The sequence below is a fragment of the Zeus faber genome (assembly GCF_960531495.2).
Source record: "Zeus faber genome assembly, chromosome: 8".
In the NCBI taxonomy this organism is placed as follows: domain Eukaryota; kingdom Metazoa; phylum Chordata; class Actinopteri; order Zeiformes; family Zeidae; genus Zeus; species Zeus faber.
In genome coordinates this window covers 19,033,631-19,053,192 of record NC_137195.1, presented here as the reverse complement: position 1 = coordinate 19,053,192, position 19,562 = coordinate 19,033,631, and the positions used below count along the sequence as shown (strand labels likewise).

Here is a 19,562-nt window from a genome sequence, read left to right as displayed (position 1 = left end):
AAGAGGAGCACGGGCATAATGCAGATACATTTGAACGGCTGTTTCTTAAAAAGTGCCAGCTAATAATAAATGTAAATAACGTTAATCAATCAGATACGATTTTTTTTTTTTTAATCAAAATAGTATACGGATTACCACTTTAAAATAGGAAAAAAAAAATAAACACACCATCACAACGCGGAGATCGAAAGGGCTTTCCTAGAAGGACTGGGGGACTGGCCGGGGGAAGGCGGAGTGAGGCTGCGCGTCATTTTGCGCACCGCGCACGGACCAGTACCTACCCAGTGTGCACCGAGCGTTAACTCCAGTTTGCGATAAACCCTCTGGACCGGTGAAGCTGGGGACCCGAGGAGTGGAATGACCACGGGCTGAGCGTGGATAAAGGAGAGGAGAGGGTGGGGGGGTGAAAAAAAACAACAACAAAAAAAACCCCAAAAAACAAAACAAATCAAAACAGAAAACAAAGTCCCCGATGAAGCTGATGGTGTTCAGGTCTCATCTGCTGATATAGATGGGGTGAGGGGACGCGCGGAGGATGCGCAGGGTGTGTGTTTTATTTATTTTTTACTGGAACTGTTGAATAGAAAAAAAAAAAATCAACTCTGCGATTCGGCTTAAAGGGGAGAACCGATGGACACGATCTCCACACCGTGAAGTTGTGTCTGAGAGGGAGCTTTGTGCGTCGAGCGCGGATCTGGCGCTCTGATGCGGCGGAGGAGCGCTCCGTGCCGCTGCTGTGCCGCTGCTGTGCCGCTCACACGCTGCTGCGTTTCCACTCTTTTTCCAAGAACTTTCGGGGTTGTTTTTTTTTTTTTTTTTTTTTGTCAAATGTTTTTTGTTTTTTTTTGTTTTTTTTTTGCCAGATGTCTACAGTCGGTCACTTTCAGCAGCTCGCGCGTTTATCGTCTCCTGGGATCCGATCAGATCTCTGACTGAATAACGGATTTGGCGTCGGAAGAGCTGAATGGATTTTCAGGTATTTCAGAATGCAAGACGAAATCACTGACTTTTTGCGGGAGGCTGGCACTAGAATGAGTGTGTGATTGTCTATTGTTGTCCACCGTTGTGCTTATTCCGTGATATTTGAGTGATATTTAGCTTTACATATATATCGAATATATATATATATTTTTTTGTTTTTGAACCAAGAACACGGAGCTGCTGAAGATGAACCTGTGCATTCTCAGTCTCCTGCTCACCCTGGACCTGGCCTCCGTGGCGCTCAGCCTGTCCACCTGCAGCACGCTGGACATGAACCAGTTCATGAAGAAGCGCATCGAGGCCATCCGCGGGCAGATCCTCAGCAAGCTGAAGCTCACCAGCCCCCCGGAGGACTTCCCCGAGCCCGAGGACGTGTCCCGGGACATCATCGCCATCTACAACAGCACCCGGGACCTGCTGCAGGAGAAGGCCAACGACCGCGCCGCGACCTGCGAGCGCCAGCGCAGCGAGGAGGAGTACTACGCCAAGGAAGTGCACAAGATAGACATGCAGCCCTTCTACCCCTCCGAGAGTAAGTGTGTGTGTGTGTGTGTGTGTGTGTGTGTGTGTGTGTGTGTGTGTGTGTGTGTGTGTGAGAGAGAAACAGGAGAGAATGTGTATGCATCGAGAGAGTGCATCTTGTGTGTATGTGCATTGCGGGAGAGTATGTGTGCGCATCATGGGAGAGAAACAGTGTGTATGTGCGTGAGAGATTGTGTGTGTCTGTGTGTGTGCATGTGGCCTCAAATACGTGTGTGTGGGTGGAAGTCGTACCTGAGCCTAAAAAGCCACAGAAATTCAACCTCCGCGAGAAGCGTTTCACCGTCACGTGCTTTTTGTGATTGTTTTGGAAAAGACTTCCCTTCCCCTGGACCGGTTCAGGGAAAAGGACCGTCAGGCCGCAGCGCTGCCTGTCCTCCATCACTCACTCTCACACACACACACACACACACACACACTCTCACACACACAACAGTTGCGTGACTTGAACTTCTGCTTCTCATGAGACGGTTGGAAGGATTTTGTGAAGACAGTAACAGTTGTTAGCGAGTCGTTAATGGACGCAGACAGCAACCAGGCCTCCTCCAGTGGCTGTGTGTGTGTGTGTGTGTGTGTGTGTGTGTGTGCGCGCGCGCCTGCGTGCGTGTGTGTGTGTGCAAATACATTATCCAGTTATTCGTGTCACTCAACGCAAATGGCACCGCAGCAATAAACGAATCCTAAAAACCACACCACCAATAGAACCCACATGCCTGTGTGTGCAAAGTATTCACGGCAGCGAAAAACCGCACAGAGAAAAAAAAAGAAAGAAAAAGCTCATTTCCACCTTGGAATTGTTGTCCACGTGCATTCGTGGGTTTTAGATTCAATATTTTCTCACCATTTTTTTTTTTTTTTTTTCAAACACGGTAGAGATGCATTATGGACAATCCACCTGTCCTCCTGCAGTGGCGTTGAGCAAGGCACTGAGTTGCTTCCCGTCTCGGGGGTCTTTCTCCTGTGGTTGACCTCTGAGCCGTGTGGAGGGAGGCATGTGAAGATCCAGTTACACCTTTTGGAAGCGGAGGAAGAGGGGAGGGGGGGGGGGATCAAAAGAGTTGAACAAAAAGGCATGGCTGTGTAAACACCTTAATAATATTAAACTGTAACTACGCTGCTGTTAACCCCCGCATGGCTTCCCCCCTCGCCGTTATGAATGTGTGTATATATGGTATGAAACGAAAATAAATTAGCAGATATTTTACATGCCCCGAGGTGTATCTCGCGTTAAATGTTATCCTTGGCCCTATCGGCTGTATAAATACCCTAAATGTGAATAGATCTGGCCCGGCGCCAGGTGCAGTCAGGAAAGTATTTATGGGGTATAAATAAGACTGAGTCAACAAGCTGAGAGGGGGAAAGAAAAAAAAAAAGGCCAAAATGTATTCCTATTAATCTTAACTTCTAACACTGCCCAGCTCCTCAGATCTCCTGAACTATGATGACAAGAGAAAGTCAGAGCCAGCGAGGAGGGGGGGGTTGGCTTATTTTCCAGTTACTTGTCTGTGGAGGCCGGCATGATTCAGTGTGAAAGTGAATATCTCTGCCAGTTAATGCACACACACACACACACACACACACACACACACACACACACACACACGTGCGCAAGGGTATCAACCTTATTTGGGAGGATGCCAGGAAGTCCTCTGAGGCACAACGGGCATTGAAACCCACACAAAAATGTGTGTGTGTGTGTGTGTGTGTGTGTGTGTGTGTGTGTGTGTGTGTGTGTGTGTGTGTGTGTGTGTGTGTGTGTGTGTGTGTGTGTGTGTGTGTGTGTGGGATGGCGGGGCACAGTGCACTATTTAAAGGCATTGTGCACGGCGGCTCTACGCTGTACCCGTTCTGTTCACTATGCCTCGGCTCTGCCACTCTCTCTATGGAAAATTCCAGCAGACGACCTCCACATCACTGGGGTGTGGACTCACGAGAATAGAGAGAGAGAGAGAGAGAGAGAGAGAGAGAGAGAGAGAGAGAGAGAGAGAGAGAGGGGAAGACAGAGAGCCCTCCCCCCTCCTCCCCCCGTTTCTTCTGGCTTTGACTCACTCACCTTCATCACCTTTCTTATCCAATCCCCCTCTCTCACACTTCTTCCTTCCACCCTGAAAACCCTTTCCCATCACCGTCAGCAATATGTGGTCTTTGTGCTCCTTGTGGCATACCTATGTCTGAGCTATAAAAGAATACCCCGTCAAACGGGGGCAATGTTTGCCTGTTTACGTTCTCGGTGTAGAGGAGCGGAGCTGAGTGTACGTCAATGCTTCTTTGGCACAGGCCACTCCACCCCTGAAAAGTTATATTTTATGCCTCTGGTGGGCTATAGAGTTCCCCCCCCGTTGCCCCATTCGCAGCCTGTGAACACACTGACCTCAGTGTGTGTGGGGCAGGGCCGGGTCCCCACGTTTATGTTTCTATACGTCTGCGCCCACCCATTTTTTTGAGCTATGTGCATTCACGTTGCTATGAGAGTTTGACATGATTTATTTTCAGTCGGGGGAATGCATGCTGGATTTAGATTTTGGCCGCATATTTTCGCATTGTCACTAATTATTTTGACATTTTGTCGACAAGTCTCATAAACTCAGATCCAAGAATAAAAATGCACGTCAAAGTAATAATGTGCGTAGCCCAAATCTCGTAAAATCCAACGTTGTTTTTCTCGGCATGTGAAAAGTGTTAACAAACTGATGGCGATAAACTCTCGCAAAGCCGGCGGTTAACGGCCGAGACAAATTCATACGTTTGGTCTGAACTCATTTGAGTTTTATTTTTTTTCCTATAAAATATTTAAACATCATTATTTCCACATGCCATCCAATTTACACTCGTTTAATTGAGCTTGAAGCTTTACTGGGACAGCTTTTGCCAACACGTGGACATACACCACACCACACGCCCCGGTCAGGCACGCTCACAAAAGGAAGCGTGGAAATCGCGGCGGCGATCTACGATCAGCAGATTGGACCTAGACCCCCGAGCGCCCGCCACAGCGAAGCACACGAGGTGCGTTTTGGTTTGCGTTTTTTAAAGAGCGTCGGAGTGGGTCAGTCGTTATGGGCCGGGGAAACACATATTCACCATTTACAAACTAAATGTGGAACACATGTTGCATTCTGCTTTTACTTAGTGATCTGAATTTAAAGGCGACTAATTAGCTGGCCATCAGGTAACAATTCGCCATGTTATTCTTTCAAGATGTTTTTTGTTTCAAGCATTTGAACATTAAGCGTTTCTGTTGGTAAGTAATTCAGACTTAAATACTTTCAGCTAATTGATTTACAAATGTGGCAGGGAGCCTGTGTGAACCAAACAACTGTGCAGGCGGATGAACCCAAACGCAAATTACAACGCTTGAGCATTTGCAGGCGGGTGCAGCAAGGGAGCCACGGCACACCCCGAAGTCGTTCATTACCGTTTATCTGCTCCGGTGATCTGCTTCCGGAAGGTGAGCTCAGCCGGCGAGGCGGGGACATTCCTGTGGTTGGTGCGCGCCGGAGGGCCGCCAGGAGAAGGAGACGCTCTCGTTTTGGCACGACGTCGCCGAGTCAGAGAAGGCCCTCTAATCAGGCGTGTTTTTATTATTTTTTTATTTTTTTTAAACGTCAGCACAGGAAGGATGTGTCACGTCGGTAATGTGAAGCAGAGTGCCGGGGGGGCCGCGGATGTGTTCGCCTGATGTGAGCGTGAACTATTCGTACGTGAGTCGGTGCCGGCCCCCTCGCGAGCGGCGGGCACGCCGGAACCGAGCAGAACGGGAAGAGCGGAACAAAAGAGAGGTTGTGCCGTATGTATTCGCGCCGCTCATCGCATCTTCCTGTGCGGGCAGGGGACCCTCGACTTGTGTTTAAATGTGGCGGCCATGACACCTTGAAAGCCCCGTGCGTGTTTACCTGTTGGGCCCGCAGGCGTGATGGATGGTGTTTAGTTAGCCCAAGTGAGACGCTCTGGCCTCTCTCCATCTCCCCCGAACTTCTGTAAATAAACCGGGGCGTGTGGCGTTGGTTTGTGAAGGGGTGCTGTAAAAAAAAAAACCAGATGAACACAAATGACGGGAGCACGTTTCAACCGCTTTTGTTTCCCCCAAGAGACGTTCCCCCCAAAAGAGCACGTCTCGAAGCGGCCACGTCGGCCATAGCGCCGTCGGCAGCGGAGAGCGACTTCCACAGACGTGGAATACCTTCCTTCAACGCGGTCGTCGCCTACATTGAACCTGCGTCGTCCCAGGTCGCTTGTGCTTCATCTCGATTGCCCCCCGAACGGGTTCTGCACTTGGCCTTGGGCGGGACAGGAATTTGTCCTGGAGGATTAGTACGTTGTCGCCACCAGCAGAACATTAAAACAAACCATTATCAGGCTTTGCTTTATTAATACGAGTCGCCCGGCCCTTCCACCAGCTGCCGTGGTCCCAGTTCTCCCGTGGTTTTCTTTCGGGGATTCTTATCCTCGAGGATCGAGCCATCGGCAAGAGAGAGGGAGTTCTACAAAATGGAGAAAGGGAAGAGCCGGTGGGGCCGGGGTCGGTGCTGGGGCCGGGGCCGGTGCCGGTGCCGGGGCCGGGGCCGGTGCCGGTGCTGAGACCGTTGAGATCCTTCAGGGTTTTGGGGGGGGATCGCTGAGTGACGGGCCGCGCCGCGGGGCTCGACACTCGGAGCGCCGCCCAATTAGCTTACGCAAGACCTGGCCACGGCGGCCCCGCTTCGGCTGCAGGAGCCACCGCGGGGCCAAGCGCTGCATTGCGTAACATCGGTAAAGGGAGGAAGACGAAAAAAAAAGAAAAAGAAAGAAGTGATGGAGTGGGAGAGTGAAAGAATAACAACTTCTCCTCCAGCGCTCTGTGTATCTTTTTACAGCGCGGCGGCAGCGCTCCAGCACCAGATGATCGTCTCAGCAGGAGCAGTGGAGTCGGGCGGGGGGAGGGGCGGGGGTGAAAAAAATAGAGCCCGTTGTCCTTTGATCCGACGAGCCCACACGTTGGGGTTAAATTTGCTTCGGATGGTGGAAGTGAGATTTGGGCGAGTGTGGGGTTTTTTTTTGGGAACCGGTGCTATGCAGCGGCACGGTCAGGCGAAGCCCGGTGATCCCGGTTTGTCTCATTCTGCGATTCATCAGAAGAGCTACTGGGCTGCGTACGCCAACGTGGTACACACCAGGGCATGGGGTTGAGCTGCAGGTGTGTGTGTGTGTGTGTGTGTGTGTGTGTGTGTGTGTGTGTGTGTGTGTGTGTGCGTGCGTGTGTGTGTGCGTGCGTGCGTGTGTGTGTGTGCGCGCGTGTGTGTGCGCGCGTGTGTGCGCGTGTGTGCGCACGGTTAAAAAGACAACCCAACCTGAATACCCACCGGCGTTAACAGGACATTGGGCTCGACCGGCCACATTTATAATTCATAATAGAAATAGGTTTTAGAAAAGGCTTTAATGCTGTTTTAAAAAAAAAAATTATATTCTCCTTTCCATCCCCTGATTTACTCTCATAATTTTTTTTCCCTAGACAACCCTATAAACCAGCAATATCTGTATCTGTGTGTGTGTGTGTGTGTGTGTGTGTGTGTGTGTGTGTGTGTGTGTGTGTGTGTGTGTGTTTGTGTGCGACTATGTGTGTGTGTTCTCCCTCTGTTAATGTCTTCATCATCTCTTTTTCTTCCTGTTTTTTCTCTGTATCCCTTTCACTCTCTCATCTTTGTGCTCTTCTTCTTCTTGTCATTGTTGTTGCTGAGTGTGTGTGTGAAGCTGTGATGAGGGTGTGTGTGTGCGTGTAGCGTTGATGAGGGTGTGTGTGTGTAGTTGTGATGAGGGTGTGTGTGTGTGTGTGTGTGTGTGTGTATGTAGCGGTGATGATGGTGTGTGTGTGTGTGTGTGTGTGTGTGTGTGTGTGGGTTGGGGTGTCTCTTGCCTTCACGCCCTTACGTTTGCGACTGTGCAGCTCGCCATGGGAACATCTTGTGACTGCGTGCGCATGCATGCAGATCGGCCGCCCCGCTCGCTCTGTGTACGTGTGTTTATGTGTGTTGCTGGGAATTGAGTGGGGGGTGGAGGGGCGGACGGTGCCTCGGCGGCCGGGGGGCTTCAAAGCGGCGGGTATTTTTAGTTCCGCAGGGGATTATGTGCAGAGTTGTTTTCAATTTGCCATTGGCAGGTGAGAGAGGCTGGGCGGGGGCGTCTGCAGGGAACCAGACGGGCGGGAGCACTCGAGTCTCAGATTCCCTTTCACTCGGCTCCCCTTTTCTCTTCTCTTCTCCTCTCCTTTCTCTCTCTCTCTCTCCCTCTCTCTCTCTCTCATCATCGCCTCCCCCACTCCCTCCTCTCGCTGTTTCCTTCATTTCCTCTCGCTCCCCTCTCCGTGCGTCTCCTCCCCGTCCTTTTGTGCTCCCCGCATTCTGCTTTTCTCCCCTCATTCTGCTTTTCTCACCCCGCTCCCTTTTTTTTTTTCCTCCCTCCTCTTCTCCCCTTTCTCTCCTCCTCTCCCTTGACTCCTTCCAGTTTCCGTTTTGCTCCAAATCAACTCAGTCAGCTGACACTATTGTCTCACATGCTTTTCACAAATTTGGAATCAACCCCGTTCCCATCAGTGGTATCACTTATTATTATTCGGGGTCCAGTCCCCGAAGGGGGCGGAGACCCCTATTGTTTTTGTCCCTGAAAAATCACTGGTGTATGGATGTCATCGAACCGGCAGATACCCTGATGAAGACAAACCTGTCGAAACGTTGGTAAATAAAGAACCATATGGAGCTACATTGGGTGTGCAGTATATATTTTTTCTTATTTGAATCTTACTGCCAGTACCAGCACCTCATACAGACTGTGGTGTGCTTTACCTACTCTCCTATTTAATGGAACCCACAAATCCACGGACAGGATGAACACGATTTGTATTCGGGGCGGTTCCGACACGCCATCGTCCGAGTTTGATCCAGATCGGTCCATTATTGCGGAATAAGTTGGTAAACACTGTGTTTTTTACCATCTCCGTGAAATCACTGCACGGCATACCCAAGATGGCGGTGCGCACAGGTCGCATGATAGCACTGCAGTCTACTGATTGGTCACCACAGACTACCGTTCCAAATTAATGGTAGTCTACAATAAATGTTATATTTTATAGTCAATGCCAGATTTGTTGCCATTATGACATAAACGTGTATTCCATTACAGACAATTCTCTCGTTCTACAGTATTGCGAATGTGGCTTGTACATTGTTTTGTCACACACGTCACACTGACTAACCTGGACCCTGTGCATTGCTGCCTGCAGCTATATTTATTATTATTATTATTATTATTATTATTATTATTTTTAGGAGTCCAGTCCACAGGAATTCGTTATTTTGAATCTTCTTGCCGTTTCACGGGCTAAAAGTATCTGGAACATGACGGCCTCGTTAGAACCGGGACGTTTCAGACGTCTTGTTGCTCGAGGTTGGTGAATATCAATTTTACATTTGGAGCAGAAATTAGTGAAAAACTGTTGTAATTTTACCGGAAGTTGAAGAACGTTGATCCGATTTGATAGTTTGAGGGTGCGGGGCAGACTGAATAGCAGTTGCTACGCGTGGACAGACAACTTGAGCCAGTGCTGCGTTTCAATGAAACTCGGAAAACTGTAACTGCCGCTGCGTTTTACAAAAACTATAAGCGCTCACGCAAGGCGTTTTCACACCGCAGGAAGTTCTAAGAACCTTTGGAGCAACCGACCCTTCTTTTTGTGGCCTTTTGCATGATACAGGAGCAATAGTTAAAACCGTTCTTGACGAACATTTAAACAAAACCACACAAGAGGAACACTCAGTGACTTTAAGTGCACGGTGATTGGAAAAAAACACATGAAAAATTAGATGCTTCATTTAAAGTAAACATGTCTTTATTTATGCACAATTTATTTCCAAAACATTGAAATCTACGTTAAAAAAAACAGCGTCCAGACTCAGAGCGACCCTCGATCACGGCAGGTTTTCCTCAGTGCGGCCCGACCAAGTCACATCGCCAGCCAGTAATGAAGGAGTGGACAGAACATCCATCCTTAGAGGTTAGTCACACTCGTGTTAAAGAAAAGCCCAAACAAATCTCAGAAAACCTTGAAAAAAGTTATAAAACAACAATGGCGTTCAAAGTAAACTCTGAATATTGGAACTCGTGCTGCGTTTCACAGAACCGGGAGAACTGGAAGACGTACCTAACACAACTAAACTGGACCCCGTGTATTGCTGCTTACAGCTAGATTTATTATTATTATTATTACTACACAAAAATTTGAATGTTTTCTATATATAATAGAAAACTCTCTTTCTTTTTCTATCAAATTTGTCCATCGTGCTCCTTTATACCTGCATCTTTATCCCATGGCGGAAACGTCTGTTGATTTAACGTTCCTATTTTCCAGCTCTCCTTCTCTCCATTTTCCACCTACACGTGTCCTCACCTCTATCATCGCCCTTGTTTTTAACCTGTGGAAAAAGAAAACGACGGTCAGACCGTCCGCTCCGCAGGAGAAGCTCTGGCGGAACCCGATAGCATGTCTTACAGAAGTGAGAAATAGTCAGAAGTAGGTCAAATAGTTTCCCCTCCCGAGGTTTGCTGAGAGCATTTAGGCTTGGCGAAACCGATATTCGGTCCGTCCTGTCTCTCTGTTGTCGAATGGCAACTGTGATTCCGAGGCCGTAAACAGTTGCACCCGTCAATGCAAAGTCGTGAATCCGACTCTTTAGGGAATTTGCACAAACAGAAATAAGTCTGTGTAGAAATTAAAGGAATATCTCCTCCTGAAATGTGATTCAAGCCAAGTGTTATCCCATTAAAGGGGACCTATTGTGAAAAACTCTCTTTTTCGGTGCTTGTGCGCACACATTTGGCTCTCTGTTGGGCCTACTTGCACACAGACGGTGAAAAAAGACAACTCAGTCAGTTTTTTTCTGAGTTGTCTATTTCAGAAAACATGTCCTGAAACAACTTGATTTTTGATCCCTTCGTACGTCAAAGGCCCCACAGTAGAATTACAACTGCCCTCATCTGAGTAACTCCACCCACGGCTGGAGCAGCATGGAACAGCACTGCCAGCGGGTCCGGTGATTGAGAGTTGAGGAAGTGCTCTGTTGGCAGCACAGACCAGCACAAATCTTTTAAAAGAAAGAGGAATTAATACCAACCGTCAGTGTGAAAACTGCAGACGAGGGAAATGTAATTATAAATAAATTAAAGTGTGCGGTAGATAGATCGTAGGCTGAGCGGCGCGTTCCGCTGTGCGTTTCTCCAAACAAAACCAATAAAAATTTATTATTATTTATTTTAGTTTATTTTCCGACGTCAACATGACAAAAAAAATCCCCGCGTACCCCGGATGCGGTGTCGGCAAGGAAGAGTCGGAACAAACCTTTAACCGAAGCCTCGTAGATCTCACCCGGAAAACCGGAGTTAAGCTCAAACCCCATTGGCTCACAGAACTAGGGGCCTCAGGAGGGGGTTCCTTTCTGGAACAGGATGGTTGAGAGGCATGGTAGAATGGCTAGAATGCATACTCTGAGTGGTATTTTCAGCAAAAAACTTCAAAAACATGTTTTGGGGACCTCAAAGACATACATTAACTTGTGTAAAAAGGAGCATAATAGGTCCCCTAAGGTCTCCATGGTTATTGAAATAAATTTATTTTACACAATATACCGAGCAATATTACCCTATGTGTGTGTGTGTGTGTGTGTGTGTGAGTGTGTAAGTCACATGTCAAGGATTAGTTCCACGGCAGCGTTAATGCACCGTTGAAAACATAATATCACGGGAATAAAGTGAAATTAGTGACGACAAATCATTTGTGCTGAAGGCATTCTCAACAGGGCAATAACACACTGTGAAACGTGCTTTTATTTTACTTTACACTCAATAAATAGGTTCAGTCTGTTAACGTTGATCTCAGCATCCGTGCTGAAAAGTTAAGGCCGTCACCTGTCGAGGTGACGGAAGAGTTGACAGGCCGAGTTACGGAAATGGAAGAAATGGAAACGGGAAAAAAAAAAAAAAGCGAAATAAAGTCTTTGCATTGCCTTGAAATAGCAAAGAAAATAGAGTTGCAGCGGTGCACGGTGCCTAAATCCCCACACACCCGTCCAAATTAAACAGTTTACCATAAATTGTTTCTTCCTCTCTGTAGAGGTCAAGTGTTCGGCCGGTGCAGGTGTCTGGTTTGGCCCGGGCCGCAGCCGTAATGAGCCTTTCATCCCGCGACCTCCAACTCCCCGACGGCGCGTAAAGCCGCTCTGTAAAGTCGAGGCCGGCCGCAGCTGAATCATTACATCTTTTCCTCGGAGGGCCCGCCCAGCGGCGCGGGGTCCGGCCGCGGTGCAAATCCGGGGGCCTCGCAAAACCTCAAACCTGCCACTCGCGGCCCAGAAAATTCAGGAAGCGTATTTTGTGCAGAGATTGGCTGACCGTGAAAGCGCCCCTGGTCGGCAGGAGCCAGGAGGCTCTGAATCAACGCGCAACTGGCTTCTTTTCTCGTTTTCATGCAGCAGAAGGCGGTTGTGAACTTCTGACCGCCCCCACCCCCCCCCAAAAAAAAAAAAAAAGTCTTGAGTCAGACCATTAGTTACAGTTCTACCTTCACAGTCAAAGTCTGGAAGCACCTCAAACGGGCACCATTATACAAGCAGAGAAAAAACATTGTGCAGGTTATTTGTCAGAGAGTTAAAAAAAAAAAAAAAAAAGATTAAACCATAAAAACTTAGTGTAAAGTGGAGGGGGGTGGTTGGGGGGGGGGGGGGGGTTGGTTGGCAGTGCTGGTTTAGTTTGTGCTGACGCAGCCGGGACTCCGTGTCATCGGCGTCGGCCAAAGGCAGGAGAGAGAGAGAGAGAGAGAGAGAGAGAGAGAGAGCGAGAGCGAGAGCGAGAGCGAGAGCGGCCAAGCCCTCACTCCTCAGGAAACGAATGGATCTGAGGACAAGTTTCCTCCTCCACCTCTGAACTCTGAAGGCTTCCTCTCAGGAAGACGTTCACTCCGCGCGCGCGTGTGTGTGTGTGCGTGCGTGCGTGCGTGCGTGCGTGCGTGCGTGTGTGTGTGTGTGTGTGTGAATTAAAAAAAGCACAAGGCTATCTGACAGATTCCCAGCAGCTTTCCCACATGCTCTCAATACATTCTCATTGTCTGATTATTATCTTATTACTCGAGATCCTCCCGGACGGCGAGAGATCGCTGCAGTTCGTGCTTTTCTCCGTGTTTTGCCGTTTGGCAATGTGATGTAATGGCAGTGATGAGTAATGATGTGACTGATTGGGGAGAGAGAGAGAGAGAGAGAGAGAAAGAGAGAGAGAGAGAGAACCATGAGTCGGTGTGGCGGACCATGTGTCCGACGTGTGTGTGACAGGTCCCGTGTGACATCAGTTTCCCTCCTGGGAGGGATCCAAGGAGACGACTGTCCTCCCTTCTTCCAACTATTGTCGTGTGTGTGTGTGTGTGTGTGTGTGTGTGTGTGTGTGTGTGTGGGTTCTTGGGCTGTGACATCACCGCCCCCGTTCATTTCTCAGTACCCCAAACGGGAAGGGGGCAACGCGCACGCAGACCACGGCGGCGCCAGTTGTGGCGATTCATTTCCATTTCACGTTCATACAGATCAGCGGTAATGCGGTCTGACTCCGGGTAATGCCGCCGAAACCTCGGGCAGTCAGGCGGTGTTTTTGTTTTTTTTTGCCCAGAATTCCCCACTGAGATCGAGTGCAGTTTTACTTCTCGCACTGTCTGCGAAGATGTGCGTCAGTGTGTTTTGAGCCTGGTTTATGAAGGCATTATCAAGTACAGTAGGTGTGTGTGTGTGTGCGTGCGTGCGTGCGTGCGTGCGTGCCTGTGTGAGTGTGCGGTGCGTATGTGCGTAGATATATTTCTCAGTGTTTTTTCGAGAGCCATGTCGGCCCCCCGTTGAAACCCGGCGTTGAATGCGGCCAGTGTTGTGCCGAGCACAGCCGGCTCATTCATGGGGCTCCGCAGCGCTCTCTGTGTAAACACTCCACCTTGAAGCCGGCCTCCGTCGGGAGATGGAAGTGTGACCTTCTCTGTTGACGGATGGGAAGGAAACGCTGCGAGAGCATCGTTGGTCTTGGCTCGGCGCCGTTACCCCGCGAGGGCGTAGCGCCGGCTCGGCCCCGGCCATCGGTCACCCACCAGAGGAGACGGAGGGCCAAGGGGTGGAGGGGCGGAGGAGAGGTGAAGGTGGGGGGACGGAGAGATTGATGGGCCTGCGGGCAGGGCTGAAACGCGACACCGGCCGAGGTATTTCGTAGGTGGTTGCGAGAGTCCCGGGTTTGCGCTGCACAAACAAGGTCAGAGGTTGGAGGAGGAGAAGACCCTCCACCCTTCCACCCTCCCACGTCATCGTTTTGGACTCTTGTGTATTTGACTCTCAGGGTTTTTTTCTGAGTGGAAACTCCTCAAAAGACAAACTTTCTCTCCCCCTCTCTCTCGCCCTCTCTCTCTTTCTCCCTCTCTCCAGATCACATACTATTTGTCTCGCTGACTTTTACCTTCTCGCGGTCCATCCGTCTCCAAAGGGTCGTTGCGGTTGTATACTCTCCTTTAAACAAACCGTGGTGTCTGGCTAATCCGGGGCTTCTGCCTAACATTACAGGCATCAATTTTTTCGGCTCCGGGGCCTCCTAATACAGCGCGGTGCGGGGCCGCTGTCAAACACTTAACTGCCGCACATATGGTTTCCAGCACCGCGCCGCACGGAGGCGTGCGTGGGGCCGGTGGCTGTCAGACACAGCTCCACACATGGCTGTCAGCGTTCCGGCGTGTCACCCGGCCCTGCTGTGTAAGCTACTGTCAAACATGCACTTCCAAACACATGCTTCCCCGGCGGAGTGTGAGGATTATTGCGCTCCCCGCTACTGTGTGTGTGCCACAACGCTGAACATGTGGGCGGTGGCGGCACATTAGTTTGTCTTTTTTCGCCCGCCCGCTCTTATTATTTGCTAAAAACGCTTCTCATAAGGTTGTCATTATACCAGCATTACCGGCAAATTGGCAGCAATGCCTTTTTACGTCTTGTTTGAATTATAATTTCAGAAAAAGTTCACTCCGTATTTCTCCCCCCGCCCCCCTCCAGACATCATCCCTCCCACCCACTACAACCCGTACTTCAGGCGGCTGAAGTTTGATGTGTCCTCCATGGAGAAGAACGCCTCCAACCTCGTCAAGGCGGAGCTCAGGATCTTCCGCCTCCAGAACCCCAAAGCCCGCGTGTCGGAGCAGCGTATCGAGCTCTACCAGGTACGCCGTAATCTCCGGGCCCCCCGGGAACGCCGAACAAGCTGCCTACGGTACTTTTGGGAAACGGCTGGGAAGGCTCTTCTATTTTCTGAGTGGAGATTGAGCCTTGATCCCTGATAAAAATGGTGAATTCCCACGCGTCCACCCTCCAAACTTCTTCAGGGCGGCTGGGGCTCACACCAGCCAGTTCCCTGGATGTGTTTACATCCAGACTAGGAGATGACAGCTGGGCTAAACACAGCCCCCAAAACAAGGCGAGGGGGTGGGTTCTCACGCAAAACACAGTTAGGTGCAAATGCAGGAGGGAGGACCCCGATAGCGCCCGGCCTCATGCACACCCCTCCAGGCTCAACCCCGTTGTGCATGCATGACCCAAAAAAAAATTCACACCACAGCTGAAAATCTCTAAATATTTCTGTGACTGAGGCAAATTTAGCTTCTCGCCGTGATGAATCCCCTCTCGAAGGTCCGTCTTTGTGGAACTTGTGTCCATATGCAAGAGTACAAAGTATTAAACAACAACCTTTCAACTGCCCCCGAGGTGCTATCCGCTACCCCCCCCGACCCGCTGAAATTACCTAACCCCAAACCCTAACCCTCCTCCTCCAACTCCATTTCTCGTTTCCTCTCCGAGTCGGACGCTCGCAGCACGTCTTAGTAAAGTGGTGCGAGTCGTGTTTTACACATTAAGACGGAGATGAGCCAAGGTAAACACGCGGCCGTGAAGGACAGCGGAGTAACAGCGGAATAACAGCGCTCCGTCCGGCATCTGTTTCCTGTCCCAGCGCTCGGCCCGGAACTGGCTACTCCACCGGGGGCGGAGGCGTCTCGAACCTGTGGAACCCTCCGGGAGATCGTATTGCCGCCCGTTTACGCGTTGACGGATCGGGATACTTACATACGATAAATGCGCTACGGCAGGGGTTGTTTTTGTTGTTTTTTTTTTATTACATTCAAACGTTTGCGTCGGCAGATTTTGGGGCACAAGGACCTGACGTCCCCGACTCAGCGCTACATCGACAGCAAGGTGGTCCGCACGCGCACCGAGGGCGAGTGGCTCTCCTTTGACGTGACGGAGGCCGTCAGCGAGTGGCTCAATCACAGAGGTCAGTGATAAAAAAAAAAAAAGGGAGAGTTTTAAAAAGCGTTATTTTCTTCCCCGGCGACCTCGTTGGTTAACCAGCGGCCACCGCCTTTTTTCTCCCCTCGCAGACAGAAACAGCGGATTCAAGATCAGCTTGCACTGTCCATGCTGCACGTTCGTACCGTCAAACAACTACATTATTCCCAACAAGAGCGAGGAACTGGAGGCGCGCTTCGCAGGTGACGGATTCATCCAGATCCCGCGGCTGTTGTTGACGGACGACATTTACGGAGGCTAAGCTCCAAAATCGTACCCGCCGCGCTTACCAGACTTCCAATAATTCCAGGTATTGACGACAGCTTCATCCACGGCGGGGACCTGAAGGTGTTCAAGAAGCGGCGCCACAGCGCTCAGGCGCCGCATCTGCTGATGATGCTGCTGCCGTCGTACCGCCTGGAGTCCCAGTCCCAGTCCCAGCACAAGAGCCACCGCTCCAAGAGGGCGCTGGACGCCGCCTACTGCTCCAGGTACTGTGGGGGAGGGGCTCCCCAGGAAGGAATCACGTCACGTTTGGAATGTTTCCTTTGAATCCATTTGGTCTTGATGTGTCAAAATATGGACGTAAAGCTGCAGTGCAGGATACAAAAGGCTAAAATTTCCGTTTAGAGGAAACATAATTTTGATCATTTGGCTTATATTTTTCCTGCGTCATGTACTCAAGCCTAATTCACCCTGAACCCGCAAACGGATTTGACCGTGGGATCTCCCCGATCGACCGTTGGAGTACATGCGTCGAGATTTTGCGTCACGAAAAAAAGTCGAAGCAAATGGGAGAGCTCGGGTCTTCTCCAGAGCAACAGCGAGGAACACTATTTTCTGTGAATGACAATTTAAAACATTCTCTATATGGTGTTTGTGCAGAAAAAAAAATACACACGATTCTAAATGGAGATTTATTGATGGTGCAATACGGTGACCCCCAACGTTAGTGTTAATAACGTCATTGTTTTGTTTTTTTACATGTTAACATATTTACTTGGTTTTAAGCCAAGTTCCGATAAGAACAGTAGCTTTCGGGGTACTGCCAGATCCAAAATTGGTCTGATGTGGAAATGCTGCACCGCAGAAGACAAGAGCACTCTGCGTGTGGCATCTCCATAGAAACAGAATGGACCAATTGGACGGAACTGGTGAGGAGTTTGTCAGATTCAGTGTAAAGCGGGCTTCAGCAGCAACGAGGGACACACACGTTCCCTAAACTTGTATCGTGCAAACACTGTTCAATCTCGCGTTGCCGTCCACTCGCTGATTCCTTCCTTTCCCCCTCATCCCTCCACTCCTGGACTCGCAGAAACGTCCAAGACAACTGCTGCTTACGGTCGCTCTACATCGACTTTAAGAGGGACCTGGGCTGGAGGTGGATCCACGAACCCAAGGGCTACAACGCTAACTTCTGCGCCGGGGCCTGCCCGTATCTCTGGAGTGCCGATACCCAGCATTCCAAGGTAGGAGGGGGAAAAAAGGGAGGGGGTCAAAGGTTAAACAACAGACTGGCTCGGGTTTTATATACAATGCGTATAACAGTCCAGAGCAGGCGTTCACAACCTGGGGGTCGCGGCCCCACACGGGGTCACTCGGTGTGCACATGTGGACGTTTCTAAGACTCGTGTATTGAGATTTTATTGAAACTTTTTTTTTATTAAAAAATGTGTTAAATAAGTTTGTAATATGATATGTCATGTCTTCTATATACTAAATTTGGAGCTCCCGCTATGGCTCTATGATGCAGTACAATAGAAGATGTGATACACAAAGTCACACGAAACAATCAACTGAAATCTGTTGCTCGGAGACCTAAATGTGTGTTGCAATGCCGAAATGCTACATTATGATAAAAATATTAAATTAAACATTTGTAGGACAAAAATTCAAATGCTGCTCCAAAATAATTCTCAAAGCAAAAAAGACAAGAAAATTTGTCCCACTCTTTAATTGCTTTTGTCATCAGAATTTTGGGACCCGGGTCGTGGGCCAAAAAAGGTTGAGAACCCCTGATCTGGAGTAAAGAAAAAAATGGAAGTAGCTTGGTCCTGGCGGCTGTGAGCAGAGATAGTCGTGACCCAGTAGTGACCGTCTGCTTGTCCCGCCAGGTCTTGGGCTTGTACAACACCATCAACCCGGAGGCGTCGGCGTCCCCCTGCTGCGTGTCCCAGGACCTGGAGCCCCTCACTATCCTCTACTACATCGGCAAGACCCCCAAAATAGAGCAGCTCTCCAACATGATCGTCAAGTCCTGCAAGTGCAGCTAAGAACTGTCGTTTGAGGGGAAGAAAAGGCCAGCACAAACATTTTTATTCTTTCATTTAGACATGCACACACACACATGGACTCTCACACACACACACACACACACACACACATCCACTCACTCACTCACTCACTCACTCACTCACTCACTCACTCACTCACTCACACACTCACTCACTCACTCACTCACACACTCACTCACTCACTCACACACACACTCGCATGTGGACACACATAAACCTGGAAGTACGTACACACACAGAGAGACAAAATACGACCACATTATCTCTCATTGATGCACCATCGTACTGCTGTAGTTGACCTCTTCACACGGCCTCAAACACCAGGCACCGTGTGTTTGAGAACATAGGTACAGAGTAACACACACACACACACACACACACACACACACACACGTGTAATACAACACACACACACACACACACACATGTATAATACCACACACACACACACACACACATACACATGTATAATACCACACACACACACACACACACACACACACACACACACACACACACACACACACATACACACACACAGACTCGCTTGTCCGCGTCTCTGCATTCGAAAGGCCCTGCCCACGTGCATCACCTCACACTCGTCACACAAAGTTCGGCAAAAACACTGGAAGTATACGTAAGAAGTGTCTATATGTGAAATAAGTCCCAAAAGTAAACACCCCCTTCTACTACTACCCCCCCCCCCCCCGCACCCTTAATACCCCCCGATACCCCATACCCCCCGATATCCCCACCCCGGCCCAAAGAGTCCTCACATCATGCCATGTCCTCATTTTGTATTTGTCCTCCATTTTGTATCTTTTGAACTATTTCAATTTTGTTTGATTATGTTATTGCTATTTAATATTCTGTAGGTTCCTTTGATGCCCCCCCCCCCCACTTCCCAGGTAAATATTTTTATATGTTTGAAGAAATGACGGAAAAAGATCGTGTCAGGTTCAGTTCATCCTCCATTTCCCTTCTTAAAACACTTTTTTTTTTGGCCGCCCCATTCTTGCTCTACTCTGATGAGTCCCGCCTCCCCCTCATCCTTCTGATGATCAGCTTTAGCTTCACTCAGCCTCCACATGGACTTTGTACATGGTTTCGCAAAAAGAGCAGTTTCACAACCGGAAGCTTGCCCCCACACCTTGGCAACAAACAACAACAAATGACAATAAAGTAAGGGATGGTGAATGAGGCGATGGAGTTTGATGGACTTGGCCACGATGCCTCATGCACTCGCCGTGGATGGAGGACTGGGAGCGGTGGGCGGGTCACGGAGAGACGACCGGGCCGGTTGTGGGTGACCCAGCCAGGAGGACGATACGAGCGGCACGGAGGAAGTTCGTGGAAAAGGTTTGCGATGAAGGAGCTCGTTGCA

The 19,562-nt window shown here is 49.5% G+C and overlaps 1 protein-coding gene across 1 annotated transcript in view; it reads left to right on the top strand.

Annotated features, from left to right (window-relative positions):
• Positions 1 to 415: 415 nt before the first annotated feature.
• The window catches only part of tgfb2 (transforming growth factor, beta 2), a 19,211-nt gene continuing 64 nt past the window's right edge, over positions 416 to 19,562 (top strand). The window contains exons 1-8 of the mRNA XM_080006182.1: positions 416 to 976; positions 1,150 to 1,513; positions 14,601 to 14,764; positions 15,738 to 15,870; positions 15,977 to 16,087; positions 16,195 to 16,375; positions 17,200 to 17,353; positions 17,999 to 19,562. The exon at positions 17,999 to 19,562 is cut by the window's right edge and continues 64 nt beyond it. Coding sequence (XP_079862308.1) covers positions 965 to 976; positions 1,150 to 1,513; positions 14,601 to 14,764; positions 15,738 to 15,870; positions 15,977 to 16,087; positions 16,195 to 16,375; positions 17,200 to 17,353; positions 17,999 to 18,157 — 1,278 coding nt within the window. The 5' untranslated portion in view covers positions 416 to 964 and the 3' untranslated portion in view covers positions 18,158 to 19,562. The remainder of the gene's footprint in view (positions 977 to 1,149; positions 1,514 to 14,600; positions 14,765 to 15,737; positions 15,871 to 15,976; positions 16,088 to 16,194; positions 16,376 to 17,199; positions 17,354 to 17,998) is intronic.